Source organism: Notolabrus celidotus, chromosome 16 (genome assembly GCF_009762535.1).
Source record: "Notolabrus celidotus isolate fNotCel1 chromosome 16, fNotCel1.pri, whole genome shotgun sequence".
NCBI classification, from domain to species: Eukaryota; Metazoa; Chordata; class Actinopteri; order Labriformes; family Labridae; genus Notolabrus; species Notolabrus celidotus.
In genome coordinates, this window is record NC_048287.1 from 7,486,404 (window position 1) to 7,510,141 (window position 23,738).

At 41.2% G+C, this 23,738-nt stretch overlaps 2 protein-coding genes across 2 annotated transcripts in view; one reads left to right on the forward strand and one right to left on the reverse strand.

Moving 5' to 3' along the window:
- The first annotated feature begins 2,135 nt into the window (after window positions 1–2,135).
- On the forward strand, window positions 2,136–6,420 carry si:dkey-202e17.1 (uncharacterized protein LOC555344 homolog). The gene is made up of 4 exons (XM_034704424.1): window positions 2,136–2,269; window positions 2,381–2,553; window positions 4,358–5,022; window positions 6,002–6,420. The coding sequence occupies exons 2-4, from the start codon at window positions 2,394–2,396 to the stop codon at window positions 6,158–6,160; spliced, it is 984 nt and encodes a 327-aa protein (XP_034560315.1). The 5' UTR covers window positions 2,136–2,269; window positions 2,381–2,393; the 3' UTR covers window positions 6,161–6,420.
- A 933-nt stretch (window positions 6,421–7,353) lies between these two features.
- The window catches only part of col28a1a (collagen, type XXVIII, alpha 1a), a 29,963-nt gene continuing 13,578 nt past the window's right edge, over window positions 7,354–23,738 (reverse strand). Inside the window, exons 11-35 of the mRNA XM_034704423.1 lie at window positions 21,099–21,152; window positions 20,950–21,018; window positions 20,797–20,865; window positions 20,495–20,563; window positions 20,185–20,253; window positions 20,030–20,098; window positions 19,865–19,933; window positions 19,613–19,681; window positions 19,444–19,515; window positions 18,596–18,664; window positions 18,351–18,422; window positions 17,428–17,496; window positions 16,620–16,688; window positions 16,219–16,287; window positions 16,035–16,103; window positions 15,671–15,739; window positions 15,485–15,553; window positions 15,063–15,131; window positions 14,872–14,952; window positions 13,204–13,239; window positions 13,059–13,095; window positions 12,323–12,877; window positions 11,121–11,269; window positions 10,096–10,378; window positions 7,354–9,884 (exon numbers count right to left, since the gene is read on the reverse strand). Coding sequence (XP_034560314.1) covers window positions 9,712–9,884; window positions 10,096–10,378; window positions 11,121–11,269; window positions 12,323–12,877; window positions 13,059–13,095; window positions 13,204–13,239; window positions 14,872–14,952; window positions 15,063–15,131; window positions 15,485–15,553; window positions 15,671–15,739; window positions 16,035–16,103; window positions 16,219–16,287; window positions 16,620–16,688; window positions 17,428–17,496; window positions 18,351–18,422; window positions 18,596–18,664; window positions 19,444–19,515; window positions 19,613–19,681; window positions 19,865–19,933; window positions 20,030–20,098; window positions 20,185–20,253; window positions 20,495–20,563; window positions 20,797–20,865; window positions 20,950–21,018; window positions 21,099–21,152 — 2,547 coding nt within the window. The 3' untranslated portion in view covers window positions 7,354–9,711. The remainder of the gene's footprint in view (window positions 9,885–10,095; window positions 10,379–11,120; window positions 11,270–12,322; window positions 12,878–13,058; window positions 13,096–13,203; window positions 13,240–14,871; window positions 14,953–15,062; window positions 15,132–15,484; window positions 15,554–15,670; window positions 15,740–16,034; window positions 16,104–16,218; window positions 16,288–16,619; window positions 16,689–17,427; window positions 17,497–18,350; window positions 18,423–18,595; window positions 18,665–19,443; window positions 19,516–19,612; window positions 19,682–19,864; window positions 19,934–20,029; window positions 20,099–20,184; window positions 20,254–20,494; window positions 20,564–20,796; window positions 20,866–20,949; window positions 21,019–21,098; window positions 21,153–23,738) is intronic.

The window sequence follows — 23,738 nt, forward strand, 5'->3', positions numbered from 1 at the left end:
CCGGTCCTCTTGGAATTTTCTTATTAAAGGAGAAGAGCTCACCGGCACGCATTGTGGCCAGCAGGAGCAATAATGTAGTGTAACTCATACGACCCCAATTCAAAAAAACTGAAATATCCCTTTAATGACATTTTTCCCCCCCTACAATACTTCTACTTTTATACTTGAAGTAGTTTTGAAACCAGTACTTTTACACTTTTACTTGAGTAAAATGCTTGAGTTGATACTTCAACTTCTGCAGAAGTCTTTTTAAACCCTAGTATCTATACTTCTACTTGAGTAATGAATGTGAATACTTTTGACACTTCTCGGCTTTGTTGCATGTCTTCCCCAACTCTATACTCCCCACGTCTTGTCTCTCTTCAGCTGTACTATCAATAAAGGAAAAAAAAGCCTCAAAAATATAACTTTAAAATAACTTGTTTGAACATAATAATTCTTTGAGTTTCTAACTATGTTGATGACACAGGTAACGTTAGAACAAGTGCTTACAAAGATGTGCAGTTAGACACACTTTAAATCAACCTGCTGTAATTCACTTCACTGGAAACGACAGCCTTCTTTTTGGAGGACTAGCTATAAAAATATAAGAGTCAGTGCAAACAGGAACAGTTGAATAAAAATCCTGCCATGCAACATTCCTGTTTGTTGTCAGGTGTGTGAGGAGATGGTATGGTATGTGTTTACGGAACAAGATAACAGAACAGATATGGATCCTGCTTCTTGTTGTTTGAACAGATCTACAAATATGGAGGATCACCTGTGAGCCATCTCAGGTCCTTGCGGCTGCTAGGCTAGTATAAACCAATCCTTTTACCAACACTGCTCACTTCTATGCTGATGATATTCTCATTTATTGCTGTGCACCTACGCATGCTCAAGTCTTTTTCAAATCTGCAGCATGGATTCAATTTAGTACAAGGTCAGCTTTGGTATCTGGTAAATGGACTTGTACTTTTTCTAGTCTTTACACTACTCATCACATTCCCCCATTTACACCATATTCACTCACTGATGGTAGAAGAATCAAGTAAGTGGTAAGGGACCATCAGTATTAGCTAATCTCATTATACATATTCACACATAGAAGAAGATTGTCTTCTTTGAATGGGTGTGTATGTGGTTTCCGGTGTTTCTGCAGCCAGCTTCAAGCGGACGCTGATAAAGTGCAGTTTTTAACACTTCCACATGTGCTTCATATTTTAAGACGGGAGGTTGCTGCTTGGTCTATGTGTTTACCTTTCCTTGATTATGTTCCTTGTGTTACACAAATTCCTCCCCTCAGGGTCTTCATAGCCTGGATCCGTGTGTATCACAGTGCATTTAATACAAACTGTGGTTTTCTTACTCACCATTTTATTCTATATTAAAAAGTCGACCTTACTGCTTTAAGTACACGTCGGTTCATCCATCCATCCATCCATCCATCCATCCATCCATCCATTATTTTGACCACTTATTCCGTTTGGGGTCGCTGGGGGCTGGAGCCTATCCCAGCTGAAATCAGGCCGAATGCAGGGTACACCCTTGACAGGTATCCAACCTATCACAGGGCAAACATGTAGAGACAGTCAACCATTCATGCACACACTCACACTTACGGGCAATTTAGAGTGATCAATTAACCTGGTGAGCATGTTTTTGGACTGTGGGAGGAAGCCAGAGTACCCGGAGAGAACCCACTCACACACACGGAGAACCGACTGGAGACTCGAACCAGGAACCTTCTTGCTGCGCAGGTAGCACACATTGGTTCAGTCATCTTCATTTACAAAGCCATTCTGAGGGATACTCAAGACTTCCTTTCCTCTTCTTTAAGTCTTAAAGGATGGAAATCACAACCTCTTTTTGTTGGACACTGTGCAATTTGTCGTTCAAAAACTCCAAACTGAGTTGGGCTGACCTGCATGTGCCTGCATGTGTGTGTGTGTGTGTGTGTGTGTGTGTGTGTGTGTGTGTGTGTGTGTGTGGGAAACACACAAAAACAGCTGCAGCATATCCATCTCAAATAGGACTGATGCAGAAACTCCTCAAACAAGGAAGTTAAAGTAATCACAAGACAGAAAAGTATGCAAGGGTTCAGAGAAATACAGGTATACACAAAGTAAGTCCTCCTCCTCTGGGGTTTGTCTGGCTTAGCCCCGCCCACTTGAACCTGAGGAGGTCTAATCAGAGTCAGAGTGGAGTCACCTGTATGTAGATGTGTGTGTGTATGCCTGCGTCCATGCTGCATCTATTGTCCTCCCCAGAGCTCATCTCAACTCCACAGGTAAAATGAGACCTCCAACAATCACTGCTGCATGCCTGCTGTTTCACTGTGAAGTCTTATCAGTTGGGTGTGTGTGTTTGTTTGTTTGTTTGTGTGTGTATGTGTGTGCAGGTAAATCAGGAGGATGCAGAAGATTTCTCATCTAACCTTCTCCATGGGGCTGCTGTTGGGATTTATTTCTCTTCGCTTCGTGTTTGACTCCAACATTTCAACAGATCACATCTTTTTTGTACCACGTAATGCACAGGAGGGAATCGAACCCTCGGCACAGCATGTTCCCTCAGGTAGGAGCAGATTCAAGGATTGTGTTTGACCTTGACTGAGCAAGCGTTCAGATTTTGAGAAAATAAAAAACAGATATTTTTAATGTTTCAAGGCTCAAATGAACACAAGCAGTTAATAGTTGATGTACTAACTTTATTTAAAATAATCACAAGACACTTGTGCCCAAAAGAGTACACTGTGCAGTTGTGTATATAGTCACATTACTCACTGCTGAAAGTAGTTAGTGAGAATACTGGATACATTACTTTTGCAATACTCCACAACATCACCTGAGATGTCACTTAATTACCAGTTTAACAATATAAACTTAAACCTTACACATGTCATCATCATCAGCACAAATCCTTATTATAAGGAGGACATACATGAAATGTCTCTGTAATGCTCTTTAGTACAATAAAGGCCCAAATCAGCCCAAACAGCATTGCATGGTAAAATGTGTCAAGTAAAGTTGCAGTTGTCTTCAATTTCAGTTTAGTTCCTTAGTTTTTATGCTGTTTGTTGTGGTTTACTTTTGATAAGGCTTAGTTTTTATTAGTTTTCATTGTTGGTTTTTGTTTTTTGTGTTATGGGATAATGGTCAGGGGTGGGACAGAAAATGACTTTGAAAGATAGTGTGTTGAAGAAACTAGTAACATCATTCCATTTGGCTATCTACCCTGTCAGAGGCAGGACTTCTGTCAGATTTAACTATATGGATGTTAAAACATTACAGATGCAGCAATGTTATTTAATGGTGTGTGGCTCAAATACTTTATGCCATCCCTGTATAAGTCAGTGCCTTGGTTGGGCCACCCCAGTCAAAGAAGTCTGAACATGACCCTTCAGCAAGCACATATAGCTTTACTCAGCAACAGGTGGAGCCAAGCTGAATGTAGGGCAACATGGTTTCTTTAAATACTGCTTTTTCTGATTTTTGTGTTTCATAAAATGTGCTACTTTTTCACAAATATTTGTGACTTAAATTCATGAGTATTTCTCCTCTCCTGGACCATTTCTGTTTTGTTTTTTGTCTACAATGGCCCGAATACTCAGCTGCCCAGTTACTCATCCAGTCCCACTCCAGAGCTCACATCACACCCATCCCACCCATCCTTCAGCATCTTCACTGGTTCCTCATACAGCACCCGATCCGCTTCAACATCCTGCTCATCACCTACAAAGCCCTCACTGACCTCTCCCCCTCATACCTGACCGGCCTCCTCAAACGCCACTCCCCATCTCACAGCCTCAGATCATCTGGTACCAACCTCCTGTCCTCTGTCATCAAGACCAAGCCCCACACCTTGGGAACAGAGCCTTTGCCATCGCTGCCCTGACTCTCTGGAACTCTCTCCCTCCAAACATTTTCAACTCTGACTCTCTTCACTCACTCAAAAACCACCTAAAGACTATCCTGTTCAAAAAAGCCTACAACCCATAAACCTCCACTCCCTCCCCACCTCTGTCTTTGCTCTTTTTTATTTATTTATTTTTTTCACACTTTATGTAGAGTCTTTGAGTACCCAGAAAAGTGCTATGTCCTATCAGTATTATTATTATTATTATTATTATTATTATTATTATTATTATTATTATTATTATTATTACTATTATTAAATACTGCATTGTAGAAAGACATTTAACAAAAGACTGTTAAAATATTTGATCAACACTAAATCAATTTTCAAAACACAAATTATTCCCAAACAGAAACACTTTGCAGGTTACAAAAAAAAGACCTATTTCACTCCAAGTACTGTTTGTGGTTTTGAATCTCTCTATCTAGAAGTCTGTGTGACACATGTCTAAATTCTTTTTTAGGTGAGAACATGACCACGGCAGCAAGGCCGACCCCAAGAACACGGGTTTTGTGCTGGATCATGACCGGGCCCATGTACTTGGAATCCAGAACCAGGCACATCAGGGAAACATGGGCCAAACGCTGCGACAAAACTCTCTACATGAGCTCTGCCAAGACCGACTTCCCCACTGTGGGGCTGAACGTGAGCGAGGGACGAGAAAACCTCTACTGGAAGACCATCGAAGCCTTTAGGTACATCCACAGGCACCACATGGATGATGCAGACTGGTTCCTAAAGGCGGATGATGACACATTTGTTGTGGTGGAGAATCTACGTTACTTGTTGTCCAGGTTTGACACCGAGAAACCGTGGTACCTGGGCAGGAGGTTCAGCCCCTTCATCAACCAGGGCTACATGAGCGGAGGAGCAGGTTATGTCCTCAGTAAGGAAGCCTTGAGACGATTCATCAAAGGGTTCGATACTGGCCAGTGCACCCACTTCTCCTCCATAGAGGACATGGCTCTGGGGAAATGTATGGAGATGATGAAGGTGGAACCAGCAGACACCAGAGACATTAACGGAGGACAGACTTTTCATGCTTTCCCTCCAGATTATCACCTGGTCAGACAAACACGAAGACCACGTCCTTGGTATCTGCTGTACGATACCTATGAACCAATAGAGGTATGTACAACAACATGTGGTCACAGTAGCAAATGGAGACTAATGGATAAAGTGATATCCATTAGGGGCGGCTGTGGCTCAGTGGGTAGAGTCGGTCGTCTATCAATCGGAAGGTTGGCAGTTCAATCCCAGCTCCGGCAGTCACATGCCGAAGTGTCCTTGAGCAAGACACTGAACCCTGAATTGCTCCCTCTGTTGTTCAGAGGTGTGTGAATGTGAACGAATGAGATTAGCTAACACTGATGGTCCCTCACTACATAGCAGCCTCTACCATCAGTGAGTGAATGGATATGAATGAAAAGGGTATGAATGGGTGAATGTGACGAGTAATGTAAAAGCGCTTTGAGTGGTCAGAAAGACTAGAAAAGCGCTGTATAAGTACAAGTCCATTTACCATATGTTGTACCATTCTTGCCTGATGTAGGATTTCAGCTTCTCAACAGTTCAGGGTCTCCTTTGTTGGTTTTTTAGTTTCATGATTCTCCAAACGTTTTCAATGGGTGAAAAGTCAGGACTCCAGGCAGGTCGGTTTAGCACCCAGGGTGCATCTCAAAGCTCTAAACGTCCATCCTTGCGTCGTTCACTCGAATCTTTTAATGATATTATGTACTGTAGATGATGAAATCCACTCATTCTTTCTCATCTCCCTCTGAGGAACATTATTCTCAAATTGTTGAACTATTTGCTCACGCAGTCGCTCACAGTGAACCTCTTCCCATCTTTCCTTCTGAAAGACTCTGCCCCTCTGGAGTGTCCTTTCTATACTGAGTCATGTTACTAACCTGTTGGATATTAACCTATTGCTGCATCATATTTAAAATGAGCATTTATCTTGCTGTTTTGTACCAAACCAGCACATTTTTGTATTAGATCTTAAATAAAAATCGTACTAGAAGAGAGAGTAACGTGTCTCAGGGTGGAACTAGTTTTTGCTATTCTCTCCTCTAATGTGACCTTTTCTCTCTCTGTCTCTCTGCAGGGTCCAGGCTGCTGTGCAGATTTAGCTGTGTCCTTTCACTACATGTTGCCCACCGACCTGTATGTTCTGAATTACCTGACGTACCACCTGCGGCCATATGGATACAAATACAGATTTAACCCTGATGAGAAAACTAACAGTACATCTAAGTCTCCGTAAAATGTCCCTGTCTGCATGGCAAGCTTTGCACTTATAGAGGGAGGGGTTGAGGATATCAGCATATGGATGATAATGTATTTAAATATCTCTTCTTTTATGGCTGAAGCCTTTTCAGGTGTAAAGATTTGTTGATTCCTGTCTCTTTGCTTGAGTTTCTCTGGTCCGTCTGTTTAAAATGTAAAAACTGAGCATGATGTTTGAGGGTGTGAGCACTGACTTGGTACTGTTTGTAATTTGAAAATGAAGATTTTAACATGGTGCCCATCTCTCCTCCTTTTGTGTTTTGTCTAATGGTGCTACAAATCTTTGTACTGAAGAATCTAATTTCTCTGGGAAAACTTCAGAAACATTTAGGGTTTATGTTGCTGAAGAAACTTAATGTGTACTGTAACAGAACAGTACATCATATGAACCTTTTGATGGATGTTTATGTGGAGAAACTTAGATGGAGGTGGGATCACTAGCTGGAAAACAAAATAGAAGTTGTAAAAGTGATAAAAGAGGATACAGCTGCGTATCTTCCTATCCATTGCAAAATAGCCATTACATGTCCTCTCCGTCAGTTTCATTATTCTGCAAACACTTGTGTTTTTTCCACAAACCAACAGGTGGTTTCTCCATTTTTGATGTACAGTTAAGTTGATGCTTAATGTTAAATGTTGGCGCGTCTGTTGTGCTTCCTTCTTCAGCCAGCTTGCTTCCTGATTCCTGGTTCAACCAACACAACAGGATTTCCGATCAAAAATATTGAACGTTTAATATTTTAGACTTCAAGTCAGGGAAAAAAATCCCTCTTAACAAACCTTAAACCGCCGGAGAATCAGTCAGGATAATCTTTAGAGCCATCTGATGATCAAGCCTAAGTGACTTTTGTCAGAAGCGAGAAGTCAAGCCTAAAATCGGCTCATTACCTTGTAGTGTTGACCTGCTTAAGAGGTAGTCCAGCAGCTTGTTTTCACATGTCAGTTTTTGCTTCTGTTTACAAATGAAACTGTTATTTGCTAACTAGCTCTTGATACCCAAAGCTCCCACAGTGTAAACATCTACTTTATGCCATGCTCTGGCCTCGAAGTTGTGACTTTAATAAGACTACACATGCTCTTTGTTTAAGTGTAGCACAACCTAACACCAGCTGTGTCCTGTTCATCATCAAATATATCATCTGATTAAAACAGTAAATAATGAAACTCAGCTCAGTTTTTAAGAAATTATATTTTATTAATCAATAAAAAAAGTGTTCTATGTTAATCAAAATCTAAGCATTCTATTCCTTCTGGTACTTTTACAGTGTTAATAAAATATTTTTTACAGTCGTGTGCCTCCTTCAAATCAACATTCATTATAATGGAGGCAGAAAGTTTCGTTCAGAGGAACTAAAATAACAAATAACTGATAAATGAACACTGGAGGTGTTACAACATCATGTGAAGAGTACAGAGTGCTGTCAAGACTAGACTCTCAAACGCAGACTCACAAAAGCAACAAATCACAATACAATCCCAGAACATATAACCCTTACATGACAGAAAAGTACACTGTTGGCCTCAGAAACTACAGCTTTAGCTCAGAGATCTTCTTTCACCATATTCACACGGCAGCCATTTTCCTCCTCAGAATGGGAAGTTAAAATACTGATATGAGGGGTGTGTTGTAAGTTTACAGGCCATTGTAACATTAGGAAAGTGACAAAGCAGCATAATTTCACTGCTTTCTGACTGATCAGCAGCTGGAAAAACAATGGATACGAAAAGTAAGGTTACATTTCAAGTTTTTTTTCACTTATCAGCCTCTCAAAGGTTGGCATTAGCTTTGAAGCTGCCCGAAGCTTACTGTAGTGTAAGCTTGCACCAAACTTTTAACTAGAATTTCATACCTTTCTGAAACTATGACAGTAACTTTGGCCAAATAATGCTTGAATGCTAACATTCGTTGTTGTCTAACGGTAGCTTATACATTTTCAAGTTTTTTCTTTTTTCATCGTCAAATCATTTGCCGATCAATGAGGGACTAGTGATGAGCACTTTGCAAAAAAGCAGTCAAAGTGGTGCCAAGAAGAAATTATTTAAATAGGTGAGATGAAAAAAATAGCATTTTTTAAACAGAGGGCGCTGTCTGCCTTTGACTTCACTTGTTGGATGTCATTACGTTTATTACATTGAGTTGAGTTGAAACCATCTATAGAAGATACCTGTGCGGCTGTAAAGGACTGAAAAAGCCAAAAGAAGAGCATCACAATTTACAAGTATATCCTTCTCTACAGCTTTTTGTTCTTGAAAAAAATCATTTGAAACACCCATTGGTAACCCTGCATCATGAATTGTACCGTATCATATTGTATCATGTTGTATCGTGAATTGAGTCTATCATCATACCCCCATTGAAAGGATAATACTTTGTCAGATTCCTATCATTTACACAATTTGCAAACCTACACAGGAGGTCATCAAACTAACAGAATTTAAGCTCCCCAATCCTGAGCATGACATCAGAGGAAAATGGCCACCATGTGGAAATGGTCAATCGTATATTTCATCCTAGAATTATTAGCTAAACTGACAGATGTAAACACAACTGTTAAAACAGAATTCTGATTTCCTTTTAATCCATTGGCCTTACATTTGTATATTTTGATGTCTTAATTAGTCAAAACTAAAAAATATCCTGTAGCCGTTTCAAATCGTCTGCCAGAAACAGGCTGTGATGTTACGGGGCTTTTCCACCAGCTGGTTCAGGTTGTTATTCTGAAAAAATATGACACCATGATAGAAAAGGTCTGTACAGGGTCAAAACTTCAGGTCGCTACTTTATTCAAAGTCACCAGACTCTATTGGCAGGAATAGTAACTTTACCTCCAATGCTATGGGAGTAGCTGGTCTACCAGGGCCTTGATTGGGGGAGCTGGATGAAGCTCTGTACTGACACTGCATGTTTCATCTGCTAGTCGAACATCTATAGGAAGTTAGACGATAACCCAAAGTGAGAGACAATAATACAGATATGTCGTAAGATGGTCCCGTAAAGTTGGCTTCTCTGCAACTGATTTTAAACAGACACTGATCTCCTCTTATGTCCACAAATAACTCTAAATAATTGGACATTACAACTAGAAAATCTTTAATAATACTCATAAAAGAAGCTGGTTAGTGTAGTAACCTGTTAACCAAGATAACAAGTGAGTGGCTTACTGAAACAGACGACCTAAAGAGACCAGGACTAAGTTAACGACGAATTAGACATACATCAAAAAAAGAAAGTTTAGAAAAATGTGCATTTTGAAGGACATGTTGCACCAATCTTTTTTCTATTCTTGTCGGCTATTGTTGGTGTTTAATGCAGGTGTACAGACGATGCAGTCAGTATGTGTGTAGCACCTGAAGTCAGAACAGCCTGTGAGACAATGATGAGGTCCCAGTCTGCTCTCTCTCAGCTCCTTCAGCTGCAGCACAGAGTGTGACACAGTTGCTGGTCTGAGCGCTGAGCTACTCCATCGTCAGACGTCTCTGCTCCTCTGTGACGCTGCCTTGCACGCTCTTTCCTCCGCACACACTCTGTTACGTGTAGACGCAGGAGTTCTTGCAGTCGGCTTCAGTCTCAAAGTTGTTTCTGTTTCCCTGACATCCTCCAAACCAGAACTGAGCGCAGGCGTTGGCCTCGGGGTCATAGTACCATCTGACCACGTACTCTCTGCAGGGTCCAGGATCCAGAGGCTGACTGCAGCCCTCACCTAAAGGACAAGAAGGGTGTAAAGACATATTTGGTCTTACAGCTAATCTGAGGGGGTGTTTAAGTGTCCGTATTGTTTGCATTACTGCTCATTGGCAGATTCCAAACCAAAACAAACACAAGATGTGAGAAAGCGGACTCATCAAGGTTTCCGGTCCCCTTTTTGTGGCTGTAACGAAGGAAAGAGACAATTATCAATCTTCTGAGCTTACCTGTCCTTGTTGAGACTGTCAGCAGAGGAGGAGGAGCAGGAGGGCTGACCGGTGCTTGTGTACCCTCGGCCTTGTACAGTCGGTCAGTTGGACTCTGGGGACCCACCACAGAGCCCACCCCGGGTCCCTGCTGCCCCCGGCCACCAGGAGCGGCAAACCTGTTGTTGGGCAGCTGGTCCCAGGAATCCACCAACACTTTGGAGTCAATCAAGTTCTCCTCTAACCGCCTGGACTCGTGGGGCAGGGGGGTTTGGGGTGTGAATGTCTCCACTGGGAGTTCAATCTGGGAACAAAGAATCAGATATGGTTTAAGTTCAAGGTGTGACTTCAGACTTCCACCAGATCTGTGCCTGGCCACTCATCATGATGGTTTGTTGTTGTAGTTAAGTGAAGTATGATCTGTGTTTTATTCTGAAAATTAACCGGATGTTTTCATTTTGTTTTGGTGCCTGACTTCCTGTCCCGCTCCATCTGCTCTGTTGAGATTGATGCATCGTGCTCCAGCATCCAGCTAAAATAGAAGTCTTGAGTATCTGATTCGGAGGGCTCCGACCTGCTGATCAGAGACGGAGCGGAGCAGATCCAGTGGGAGTTAACACATTGACTAGAATAAAAACCTATCAGATCTAGTGCTGTGACGGATCAGAGACAGACCGGACACAGATCTGGTGGATATGTCTGGGTCTTGTCTCACCCTGTCAGGACTGTATTTGGCATAACCACTATACATTACTCCACATTATCTCTCACGTGTTACCAACCTACTGATCAGACATTATTTCTATCTAGATATTTCTATTAGATATCCTCTGTATGGATGATGTCCCGTCTCCTCTGAAATACGTAAATGTGCAAAGCTGTTTTCTATTTCACATTTAATCTACAGTAAAACCATAGATATCTGACTCATATTGAAAAAACTGAGCTGCTTCTTAGTCATCATTCATTGCCTGAGGAGTGAACAGTTACGTATTTTGATTTACAGAGTGCTGTCACTTATCCAAATGAGACAAAAGCAGATTTACTTGTATGTTTTCCTCATCTGGGAATGGTCTGAAGCCGCCGTCCTTTGTAGCATCTGGATGGGTGTCCACTGGTATCAAAACAGAGTTCTGGAGAAAGTCCATGGTGTCTTCTTGCTCACAGATCCGACTCAGTAGTTTGCTTTCAACAGCTGGAAAACAAAGAGGTAACAGAGTTAGAAAAGTTTTCACAGGTTGTCCCTGACCTAAACAATTAATTAATACATGGCCAAGTTAATAATAATATCTGGTCTGTTTTATTAACTAACTTTATTTCGAGCCCACAGGAGGAGAAAGGACATACAGGGCAGCAGAAGGGGACAGTTTTAGCATGGTTTAAGAGGAGCTGTTTAGCAATCTCAAAAGCCATTGGTTACGGTCTTTCTTTTACACATGTCTCTGGGAACAATGGCCAACTTCTCTGTATTGCCAGTGTAGCCAACAGTTAGCAAAGCATTACTTCTAGGCAGAATTTCCTTTTCTGGGCTCAGGATTGTTTATAGTCCGATCAGCGACTTCGGAAGTGACGGTGTGTTCAGATCAGGGGTTAAAAGAAATTCAGCTCCCTAGATATATCTGCAAAATACATCCATTCATCAGAGGTATGAACCAAGTTATGACTTAAGCATTTTTGGCTTTATTGGTGAAACAGCTGAAGAGAGACAGGAAATGTTTGGAGTAGGGAGCAAGATGTCATGGCTGGGAGTCGAGCCAGCGACCGCTGCAACAAGCACTGGTCTGTAGCTTTTTAACATGGGGCACACAATTAAACCGCTAAGCCATTCGACGTCCAAACAAATCTTAAGTTTGCTGAAATAGCATCATGATGCAGATTAGGGCTGCAACAATGAAATGATTAAATCAATAGAAATCGATTGAAAAAGTGTTGGCAATGTATTTCATTATTTATTTGTTGTTTTTCACATGTATCACTTTTTTCTTCACTTAACGGCTCCACAAGCTTACAACCTGCAGCAGTGACACAGGCTGTAATGGCTCCAACATAATTCTCAACTGATGCATTTTCATTTTGAAGGACATGTGGCACCAAGGGGCTCTTTTTGAAAACCAGAAACAGCTGTTGCACTACTCTCAACACAACACAGCACTGACAGAAACAGTAACTGTACTTTTAAAAACAATTGAGATACGTGTTGGGTGCTGTATTTGTCAGCCTGCAGAGAACGATCGTATTGTTTGCTTACTGGGAAGTGCCCGGAAGTCGTCAATGAGGTAGACATATTCTTCATCAGGATCCGAGGCGATGACATCCATCTCAGCCTGGAACTCTTCATAAAGACGGTCGGTCCTGTTTGCCACTCCTATTACAAATATCTCGATTCCCTCTGCATGGGCATCTGTTGCCGTTGCCTCAAACTGCATAATGTCACGAGGGTCTGCTTGCCCGTCTGTTAAAACCACCGCCACTTTCCTCACCCCTGGTCGTGAGGCCTGGAACAGCTGGTGAGCTCGATGGATGGCGCTGCCCGTTAAGGTGCCCTCCCCCAGGTATGGCATCAACCTGACAGCAGACTTGACCTCCTCCTGGCTGAGCTGCTGCTGCAGACTGACCACCACTCTATCCACGTGGCTGTAGAGAACCACGCCGATACGACTGGCTTCTCTGCTCACCGTCAACCGGTCGATGAGAGCGTTCACGAAGTCCTTCACCAGCTCAAAGTTTTCTGGTCCCACACTCTCAGAGCTGTCGATCACAAACACCAGCTCCAGAGGACTCGCTCTGCACCTCAGACCACAGCCTGAAGGGTGAATGTCAGGGAAACATTATGATTGTGCAAACACCGCAGAGTTGGATACAAACACATAAAGAATTATAAAACCAAGTTATTCAACAAGGATAAAGAAACAAACAGCAACAGGCCAATTTTTAGAAACAGTATGTCACGAGCAACACAAAGCAAGATAAAGATCGTCATTTACCACAAATTTCCCGTATAATCCTGATGACTTCATCCCTCTGTGTAAAGAAAAGAGATGAACATGTGGTTTTAAACTTGAAACTGGGTCCTTTAATGTCCATAAATAGATACAGCTCAGTGTTATAAATGTCAGTCACTGTACTCACAGTCAGTCCAGGCTCTCCTTTTTCTCCAGATCTCCCCTGTAAAATAAATCTTGAATTAGAAAGTATAACACGTTCCTGGAAACTAGCTGTATCATCAGAAACCAGCAAACAAGTTTGTGTTTGGTGATGTTTACTTGCTTGCCTAAAAGTCATTTTGTTGTTATCTATATATTATAGGCAAGGTAAGTTTATTAAACTCAAAGTGCTTTACAGAGTTAAAAACAAAACAAAAACCAGAACAGTGACTATCAACAAAAACACACAGCAAACACTTCAGACATTTAAATTTTATATGCGGCCAGTTATGTTTGATCTAGTCTCTCTCTCTCTCTCTCTCTCTCTCTCTCTCTCTCTCTCTCTCTCTCTCTCTCTCTCATAGTAAATAGTGTTGGGTCTTATTATTTATTTAAATTAGGATGGATTATTATAAATGATCAGCCCCCTTCGCTGCTCTGAAGTTGTAACTTGCAGAGTCTTACTCAGACACAGAATCACAACTGATCTTGTCTTAACCGTAATGAACCCTTTAATCATTCGATTCATCTCAGAACTTCTTCCCAAGATTAAGACTCACACATTTAATCTTTTCTGTGTCGAGTCGTAGGCCAAAACTGGCTCAGACCTCTTGACACCCCCGCAGGATGCCTGTAGGCCCAACATTTAATTGTAGATCCAATATCAGGTTAATTCAATAACGCCATACCTTGTCAGAAAATATCCAATTTAAAATATGACATTAAACAAACATAAGCATTACACATAAAATATTTTAAAATATAAGATCAAGAAAGAATGTAAAATTTGTTTAAAAAACTCAGTTTGTTAAAAGAAATTAAAGTTTGTAGTTACAGAAATAAAAAACTAAAGTTGAAAAATGGGTTTGCATCCATTTAAGGGGTGGAGTAAGCAGCTAAAAAGAGGAATGTTTTTAGTCTGTTGGGTCTGTTTTTGTAATTGGGAAGGATTATGATAAATAATCATACTATACTACTACGTATCATACTCTTGTTTGTAGCCATAATTTGACCTTAAAGCAGCTTCAGCCTCATTCATATGCTCCAACATTCATAAGGTGCTTTCATCTGCTGTTGTTTTCCTGCTCTTCAGCAGCACTGCAGCAGTGAGGTTGTATGAAAAATGATTTGTAGGGCAGTTTAATCTGCTGATTCATGGTACCTAATTCTACAGGATCAGTGTTTTTCAGAGTTTAGACTTAATGTATTATTACTCAAAAAACATCATTTTACTCTGTTTTATTACTTTCATTTGTTTATCATTTCACAGGTCATAGATGTTATTATGTATCACATCATCTACATTTTGTTTTGCTCCTTTATCATAGATGTTTGTAATGAAACAGAATCTCATCCATAGACATTTACTGGGAAGCACTTTAAGTCAACTGCTGCTATTTTTGCGGAATAAAAAAGTGACTTGATCTACTGGTTTGTAACACTTGTATGAGTGTCCTGTGGATCCTAATGACTTGTTTGTCAGCATGAACTTGTCTGATGTGCTTTCGTTTTATACATTCTTATTTTAAATTAACACCAAGTATCCTTTTTACGTGAACATCCAATGAGGAAGGACTCTGTGCCAAAAGAATAAAAGAACACGGGTGTCCTAGTTGAATAACAAGTAATTCAGGGAATTGTGATGCAATGTTACCATCTGTCCTGTAGATCCAGGTTCTCCAAAGTCCCCCTTGTCTCCTTTCTTTCCTCTGTCTCCAGGAATGCCTCTATCCCCCTGTGTTTGAAAGCAGTCTTATTACAGCTAATTTGAAGCGCTTGTGTTTAGATTGATGTAAATTGTGCAACAGCTGATGATACAATCATACATGCAATAGCTGTTTGTACCTTTTCCCCTAGAAGACCATCTCCTGCTGGTCCTCTAGGGCCCATTGGTCCCTGAAATCCAGGCTCTCCCTGAATAAAGATTGACAAATTGGTAAGAAAGAGAAGGGTATCATCTGCATACTGACACATCTTAAAACATTGTCCGAGGATTGAACCACCATAGATTATTTCATCTGGTGAAGCTAGTGTCTCAAAAAAGGCCTATAGCAATGCCTGCCTGACAAAATCAGTCAATCCATTACAAGTAAGCACCCAGCAACAAGTAAGCAAGTAAATGTCCCTTTGTCCAGCTGAAATCTGAGAGTGTTGATTTCAGTTTAAGGTGAGGGCTGCTAAAGACTAAAACAAAAGTGCATGCCCATCCTCAAAACACAGATATCTTTGTGATCCTGACTGAAAACATAACCCTGTTAGATGCCCACCTTTGGACCTTGGATACCCTCTCCTGGATTTCCTGAAAGGCCTGGTGGACCAGGCTGCCCTGTAGAGCCCTGGAAATACAACACATGACAGGGAAATTGTAGGACTGATTTCATTATGCAGAAAGGACAATGGTTTTATATCATTCATAGAAATGGTTTAATTTTAGTAAGGACATAGACACTGACCTTTGGTCCATAAAGTCCGATTCCAGGAGGACCTGATGGACCTGGCAGCCCAGGTAAACCTCTGTCACCCTGGAGAGCAAAAAGAACAACACAAACCCTTTGACTAAAAATAAGATCTACTAATTTGCTATGCTATGTAGTCCCCTCCATTCAGTCCACATGGCCTCCTTTCATTTCACATATCCACATTTATAGGGTGGTCATATCCTCAGATTTTCCTCCTCTATCCTTGATCCTCTAAGCAGCGTTAAGAGCTTTGGAACACCACTTTGCACGTCGGATGCATAAGTACTTTGGCCAAGAACAGAGGAGATTGCAGTTAAGAGCTTTGGGATGCAGGAATAGACTCAAACTTGTGTCTCACCTTTTGTCCAGGTACTCCTTTCCCTTCAGGTCCCATCTCTCCTTGCACTCCTGATAAGCCAGGCAGCCCCTATTTAAGCCCACAAAAGTTAGAGAAAGCATGTTATCCACAATACTTGTTTTTCTTAAAGCAGTGTGTACAAGGGTTACGTATCTGAACCAAACCTATGACTACTTCCTCTCACCTGTGGCCCGGGCAAGCTATCGCCTTTCAGTCCTGGTGGCCCCACAGGTCCAAGGTTTCCTTTGGTACCCTGAGGGGGGAACAGTCGAAAAATGAAGATGTAAAGTTCTTTGAGAAAATGCTAAATGCTGGATCTGCAGGTGAGTATACTGCAAATGTGATGTAAATAAGGCCTCAAGAATCCACACAAATAAAGTATTAAGAGAGGTATGTTTTGAAAGTGTGCATAGTGCTGCACAGTACATCACTTTACTGTATGTCTAGTGTTGGAATCATTTAAAGACTTGAGAAGTGAGCATTGAAAAAGACATCTTTAGACTGTACTGCACTGCTGCACAGTACCCCTCAGGATTGAAGCAGGTACAGTGATGCTCGGTGGATAATACTCTTTGTTGATGTTACCTTTGGCCCCATGATTCCAACTCCAGGTTCTCCAACAGGTCCAGCTTGTCCGACTGGTCCAGGATCTCCCTGTTGTGTGAGTTGAACAACAAACTTAATACACTGACCATAGACTGTACGCATAAAAGGTTAATGTAGCTTCTTCGTTTCTAAACTGAAGACATTATAAAGTGTTTTGAATCTGCACAGCCAGCAGGGGAGACTCTCTTTATAAAGAAGTCTGATTCTATAGAAGTCTATGGGAAAAGGAGTTTCTGTCTCACTGGTTTAATTACCTTAGTGTATGGTAAAATCTGGACTATAAGTCGCACCAGATTACAAGATGCAGTCTATTTTATTGGGGGCTCCCAAAGGGAAAAAGGTTTCAACTGTGTTCCTACGTGAGAACTTTCATTGCATTCAGCAAAGCACAGTTTCTATGTATATCCCACAAAAATGTGACATATTAAATTTTAACACTTTCCACTGACCTGCAGGCGATATTAATGGACATAATACTACAACAATGTGCCCACACAAAGCCTCACAAAGACAGCCAATTCGCAAACATGGCATTTATAAGACTGTTGCCCAGTGGTCACTTGCGGTTCTGCAGCTTAAAAATCCTGCTGTGGCCCAGATTGGATATTCTTTGAGCATCATATAGACATTTAAGCATAACAGGCTGTGATATATTGATGCACTTTACTAATCCAAATCAATATCTTTTTTAATTAAAAAAAACAAAAAAACGGGCAAAAGCAAACAGGCAGGTTCAAACCTGTCACTCTACGTGACTGTATGTGACACATTTACTGGAAGTTCTTACCTTTGGTCCTGGTATGCCACGCCCAGCAGATCCTGGTGGGCCCATCATTCCTGTGCTGCCAGGTTCCCCCTAAACATAAGAGTCAACAACATTTCACACATTAAGCTGACAGCACACAAGTACTTCAACACAGAGTTAACACAGAGTAAGATATTCTTATGTCTTTCCTACTTTTGAGGCTTCAATAAACATGCTACCACAGTGCAGGCTCATAAACAGTATAATGCATGAAAGCTGCTCGTAGAAGGTGAGTTTTTGCCTGTGCCTTTCAAAACTTGTATGCAATGATGTTACAATGTTATTTAGCAGACGCTTTTATCCAAAGTGACGTACATACGAGAACAAGAACAACACAAGCAAAGATCTAGACAAGAGGAAACAAGATCAGTACGGGTAACAAAGTGCTTCAAGTCTAGGATACAGGTACTGTCAAGCAGTGTAAAGGCAATGCACTAAAGTAAATAAGGATATATATTTTTTAATATAGTTTCAGTCTTTGCTGGGGATGGTGCTGGTTTTGTCACTGATATTTTAAGTGTGTGACTACATTACTGAGAGAGTCTCTACTGAATTACATGTTTTTGGTGAAGCATGCTATAGATACGTGATTCTACTGTTTTTCCTTAAAGGATTTCACAATAAAATCAAACAAGAGAACTGCACCATGTTATATATATAAAGCAACCACTGAGGAGAGGACGGAGAAAAGCTCAAACTTTAACAGACATCTGACCAGGAAGAACCCAGGAAAATGTGTGAGAAGCTCAAGTTACAGCAGCTGTTGATCATGTTGCTGTTTGCTAGATGCTAGCTAGTTCTAGCCTCCAAAGTGGCACGACAACCAGTTCCATGATGTTTGACTAGTTTAATTATTGCAGGTATTTTTTAGTCTATTGTAGAAACAATGAGTGTATCTCACATACCTTTGCACCTGAAGGTCCAACTGGGCCTGGAGACCCTGACAGTCCCCTCGGCCCACGGTCACCTCTGTCCCCCTGAGCAAAACATTAGAAGAGAAAATCACATCACACAACAACAAAGCTTAAGTTGGCATAGGAATGTCAACATGTACCCACACCACTTTGACTGCTGTCTATTTATGTAAAGGTACCTGTTCTTTACTCTTTCACACCTGGAAGCAGCTGCACCACAGCTTATTAGAGATTACCTTTTCTCCTGCGATGCCTTTCCCCGACGCTCCCTCGAGGCCTCGCTCACCTTGCAACCCCATCTCTCCCTACAAACAAACATTTCCAGTGAGGTTGTGGTGTTTAAGTTCATTTCTGGTAATTTAAATTTGAAAATCAAAATACAAGTGGATGCATTTAAAGTCTGAATTAAAGGCTGCAAACCAACCTCATGTTGCAAACTCATTTATTCATTAGTTTTCATTCTTGTTTTGTCTTGAAATACGAAAACTTCGAAATATGAACTGCAAGTTAAACTTGAGTATTTCACCACTCCTACTGCCTGTGGATGAATCATGTCATAGATTTTACAGCAGACGGTATTAATTAAAATCTACATGGTACTTATTATCCAGCTGTAATAAAATACTTGATTCTGATTGGACAATGTAAAGGAAATCAGCACATTTCACCCCTGCCTGCTGACACTGTGGTGGAAACGTTTTTTCTGCAAGCATTGTAAATGTAGGCTAATTTTGAGATTTTTTCATTACTTGGTGAGCACATAACTTTACATTTGTGGTAAATGGCAGACCAGCAGAAAGCAAAGAAAAGAGGCAGAGGAGGAAAACAGCACAGACACAGTGAGGGAGGTTTAAAGACACAAGGAGCAGAGTGCATTGGAGTTTAAAGCTCTGCCATCACATACAGTACATCTGCTACAACATTATTGGTGAGCCAGCCAAGAGACGTCAACCAAATTGAAGAAAACAGACATTGAGGGAAACACAAACTGCGGCTCATAATTGGCTTGTAGAAAAAAATACTGTTCACTAAGTAAATCCTCCAAACGTACTAGTATGACCTTTGACCTTCCTCTGTGACTCACCTTTGGCCCCACAGCTCCATCTTCACCAGGAATCCCAGGTATCCCAGAAGCCCCATCAGGCCCCGGCTCCCCCTGAGAAATAAAACAAACAAAGACATAAAGTCTTCACTGTTAGCTAACAAAACTATTTTTCAATAGATTTAAATCAAAGGGAGTCTGATGGTCTTACTTTTGGTCCTTGCTCACCCACGCCTCTGTGTCCCTGATGTCCAGGCTCCCCTGGGAAACCCTGATCCCCCTGGAAAACAACACAGATCACCTCAGATGAAAGGTGGAGCTTTGGTTCTAGTCAGAGTCAGTGAAATGTAATTTACTTGTTCTTTATCTTGGCATTAATGTTCTTCACATTTTGGGGGTTTTAAATCCTCATAGATACAAAAAGTTTTGGAGTCGCTCCAGTAGACTGCCTCATTCTACTAACCTTTGGTCCAACTATACCCAGTCCAGGAGGTCCTCTCGGACCAGGAGGCCCAGCTGGCCCATGGTCCCCCTGAGGGTAGAAGCAGACAATATTTTTATTGAAGTTATAGAAATAAATATAGAAAAGAAGATGAAGAAAATTCCTGACAGTTTTTATCATCCTTGCCTTTTCTCCTTGGATACCTGCTCCTGGAAACCCGACTAGACCAGGCAGCCCGGGGGCTCCTGTGTTCCCCTGAGGGTCAGAGTTCAGACAGGTCATCCTTTACAGCATCACAGGTTCCCAATGAAATCCCAACCTTGTTTGACAGTAAACCCTACCTGTTCACCTTTGAACCCGAGTCCCGGAGGTCCACGGCCTCCTTTAGGACCCTCATAACCTCTGTCACCCTGTAAGAAACAAATACTGAGGGTGTAAGAGAAACTATAAATCAATACTGAAGGCATTGGACCATTTTGATTCAAACAGAACTTTAACAAATGTATTTCTTGTCTGCCTCTACTGCAGACTCACCTGTGGTCTGGTAAAGCACTAAAATGTTTTATGTTGTGAGCAGAGTGATCATTTTAAAATGTATCCCACGACGCTGCAGCAGACTTTACGGAAAGAAGCATTAATCCCCGAGCCTACCTTGTGTCCTGGAAGACCTTCACCTGGAAACCCTGAAGAGCCTTGCATCCCCTGTGGCCCTGCTGGACCCTGAAGACACAGAGACAGAAACTTCTGGTAAATAAGAAAGTTCTGATCCTTATATCCATCCATCTTTTTTAGCAATCCATCTTTCCATTTATCCATTGATTCTTCCATCCATCCATTTATCCATCCTCTTATCATCCATCCATCCATCCTTTTATCTATCCGTTTATCCATCTGTCTTTTTATCAATCCATCCATCCATTTATCCATTTATCCATCCTATTCTGTGAACTCACCGGTGAACCTGGTTCCCCTCTACCCATTGCTCCTGGAGGGCCTGGTCTTCCTTGGTTTCCCTTATCACCCTGAAAAATAATGTTTTCAGATGAGGGATTAACTTAAACACATGATGCATGCTGGACTTCAGCAGAACCTCCCTCATCATTTACCTTGGGACCAGGGAACCCAACTCCATTATCTCCTGGAGGTCCAGGTGCCCCCCTGAGTCCTCGCTCACCCTTCAGGAGGAAGGAAAAAACACTTAAAGATGTAACTAGCACTCCCTCTCCCCATGTTAATCAATTTATGTGTATCTCACTTTGGATCCAGATGGTCCCTCTCGTCCATGGTCTCCTGGTCCTCCTTTGACCCCCTGAGATGACACAAAGATTAAATTAAAGTAAATAAATGTGATACATAAATAAGGTAAAAAAGAGAATGACAACTCTTTAAAAGGTACAGACTTCTGACATATAGTTAAAATGTTTGTCCGTCAGGAACAACTAAATAGTTGATGTAGAAGCAAAGCCAATTCTTGCCCACCTGACAGCACTCACTCAAAATCACAATATGCCTTTTATATTTTGGGCTGTAACATCAAGTTGGTTTGCCAAACCGCCTGGTTTGTCCAGCACTGCTGGCCTTGACCTGGTTGAGTGTTCGCCAACAGACTATATAAGCGCCACTGTTCCCGAATCACATTAAAAGGACAGATTGTAAAGAGGCCAACGAGAAAATGAGCCTTCTTCCCTCTCAGATGATTACCTCTGTAAACATTTCTCTAGTTTTAATACAGAATGATGTTCATTTGATGAAAAATGACTTCATCCGTGTGCCTGTGTTGAATTCATTTAACATTTATAGATTGTTTAGAAGAAAAGTTAAAAATCAATGCTGCAAAAGCTTTTTTTTGTGGGTGTTAATTTTCACACATTTTCGTCCCCTTTCAAAATCTGGTGCCTACATTTCCCATAATGCCACCCACTACCACAAAGAGTGTCAAACCACTATGATTTCTAAAACAGAGTTCAGATTTGTAAAGATGTTCATCCTCCAAAAACACAGCAGTTTACACTGTTTATTGTCTATTTATGTACAGCACTCTGTTCCGGCTGTGGTCGTTTTAAAGTGCTTTAAAAATAAAGTTGAGTTGAGTTGTTTAGAGACAACTTTAAGAAAATTAAATTATATCTCCTCTAAGCTGTTTATTATACATGTACATGATAGATTCTTTGACTTGTTAAACATCATGCTCTGATCTGAGGTACTTTGTTGAGCTGCCCTCTGTTACTGCCCTCTGCAGGATTAAAAGAGAACTGAGACTTCAGATATAAATGTTTCACACCAAGCTCTAAGACACAACATTTATGAGGCGTGAATAAGAAAACCAAAAACAAAGCTCTAGGTTCTTAACGTGACTGTAAAGTTCTGAAATTACCAGACACTTCTAGTAGTATACCATATCAAACACAGAAATGTTGTGTAAATGCTAAAAAAAAAACACCTGGTTAGTCACATGGTATAAAAAGGACACTCCAGAGAGGCTGAGTCTCTCTGAAGGAAAGATGGGAAGAGGTTCACCACTCTGTGAGAGATTGCATGAGCAAATAGTTCAACAGTTTGAGAATAATGTTCCTCAGAGTAACATGACATAGAATGAGTGGATTTCATTGTCTACAATATCATTAAATGATTCAGAGAGTCTGGAGACATCTCTGTACAAGAGGGACAAGGACCAAAACCAATAGTGGATGGACCTGATCTTCAGGCCCCCAGGCAGCACTGCATTCAAAACAGACATGACTCTGTAATGGAAATCACAGCATGGAATCAAAATAACTTCAAAAAACCATTACCAGAGGATTTTTCACTGCATCCACAAATGCAGGTTAAAATTGAACCATGCAAAGAAGAAACCATTTGAGTTAAACACAAGGTACTTGTGCATTAAGAAAAAAGTTAACGCTCAGTGCCCTCTATGATAAGTTTAGTTGCCTACCAAATTGTTCCTTGTGTCCCCCAAAGCTTGTGAGGATATAGGACAGATGGGCAGCAAGAGCCAGAGCATCACTGGGGCTATAAAGTGGGAACCTCCCTTCACTGGTGTTTCATTAAATTAGGCCCATGACAACTCGGAGGGGCTAAACAGTTTGATTTGGTATCCATTTATAACATGATATAGAAACATCAGAGACTTCTCTGGACCTGAGCCCGTTTAAGATCGACTGAGGGTACGTGGAAAACTATCCTGTGGTCTGGTGAATCAAAATCTGACAATCTTTTTGGAAGTCATGGACGCTGTGTCCTCCGCTCTAAAGAGGACATTGCTACTCTTTGTGATGCAGCTCACTAACCCACAGTTAGCTTTAATTCTTTAGCATTTTCTGGAGCGTATTACTGCAACAGAGCTGGATGTTAGCCACCTGATATGATTCATTACAAGAACTGAGTTTATTGTGTTGTAACAGAACCTCTTGTAAGCTAAGGACTTAATACAGGATGCTAATTCTGTGATGTTGTTTATTATGGTTTGTGGTAAACTTCTAAAACTATGTGCATAATACTTGTATTATTATTTTATACATTTCATGGGAACTGGAGATGAATCAGAAGGACGTTTATGGTGATTGGCACAGCTAAAGGGGCAACAAGCGTTTAAGAAGAGAGGGAATGTATAACATGTGCCCAAATACTAATCCTCTGGGACAACGTCTGCTCTAAAACTACAACCAAACATTACAAGCTTGGGTTCCCCCGCTTTAAAAGGCTACATTAGGAGGGGGATAAGACCTAATCCACAGCTCACATTCCACAAGTGCAGAGCAGGAGACGGACCCAGAGTGTGTGGCTCTCACTGCGGCCATGACTGTTTCAGCGCGGATGTGGGGGAATTCAGGAATCCTTCAACTTGACCACACACTTGTTCAGATATGAAGAATTACATTTAAATATCTATATA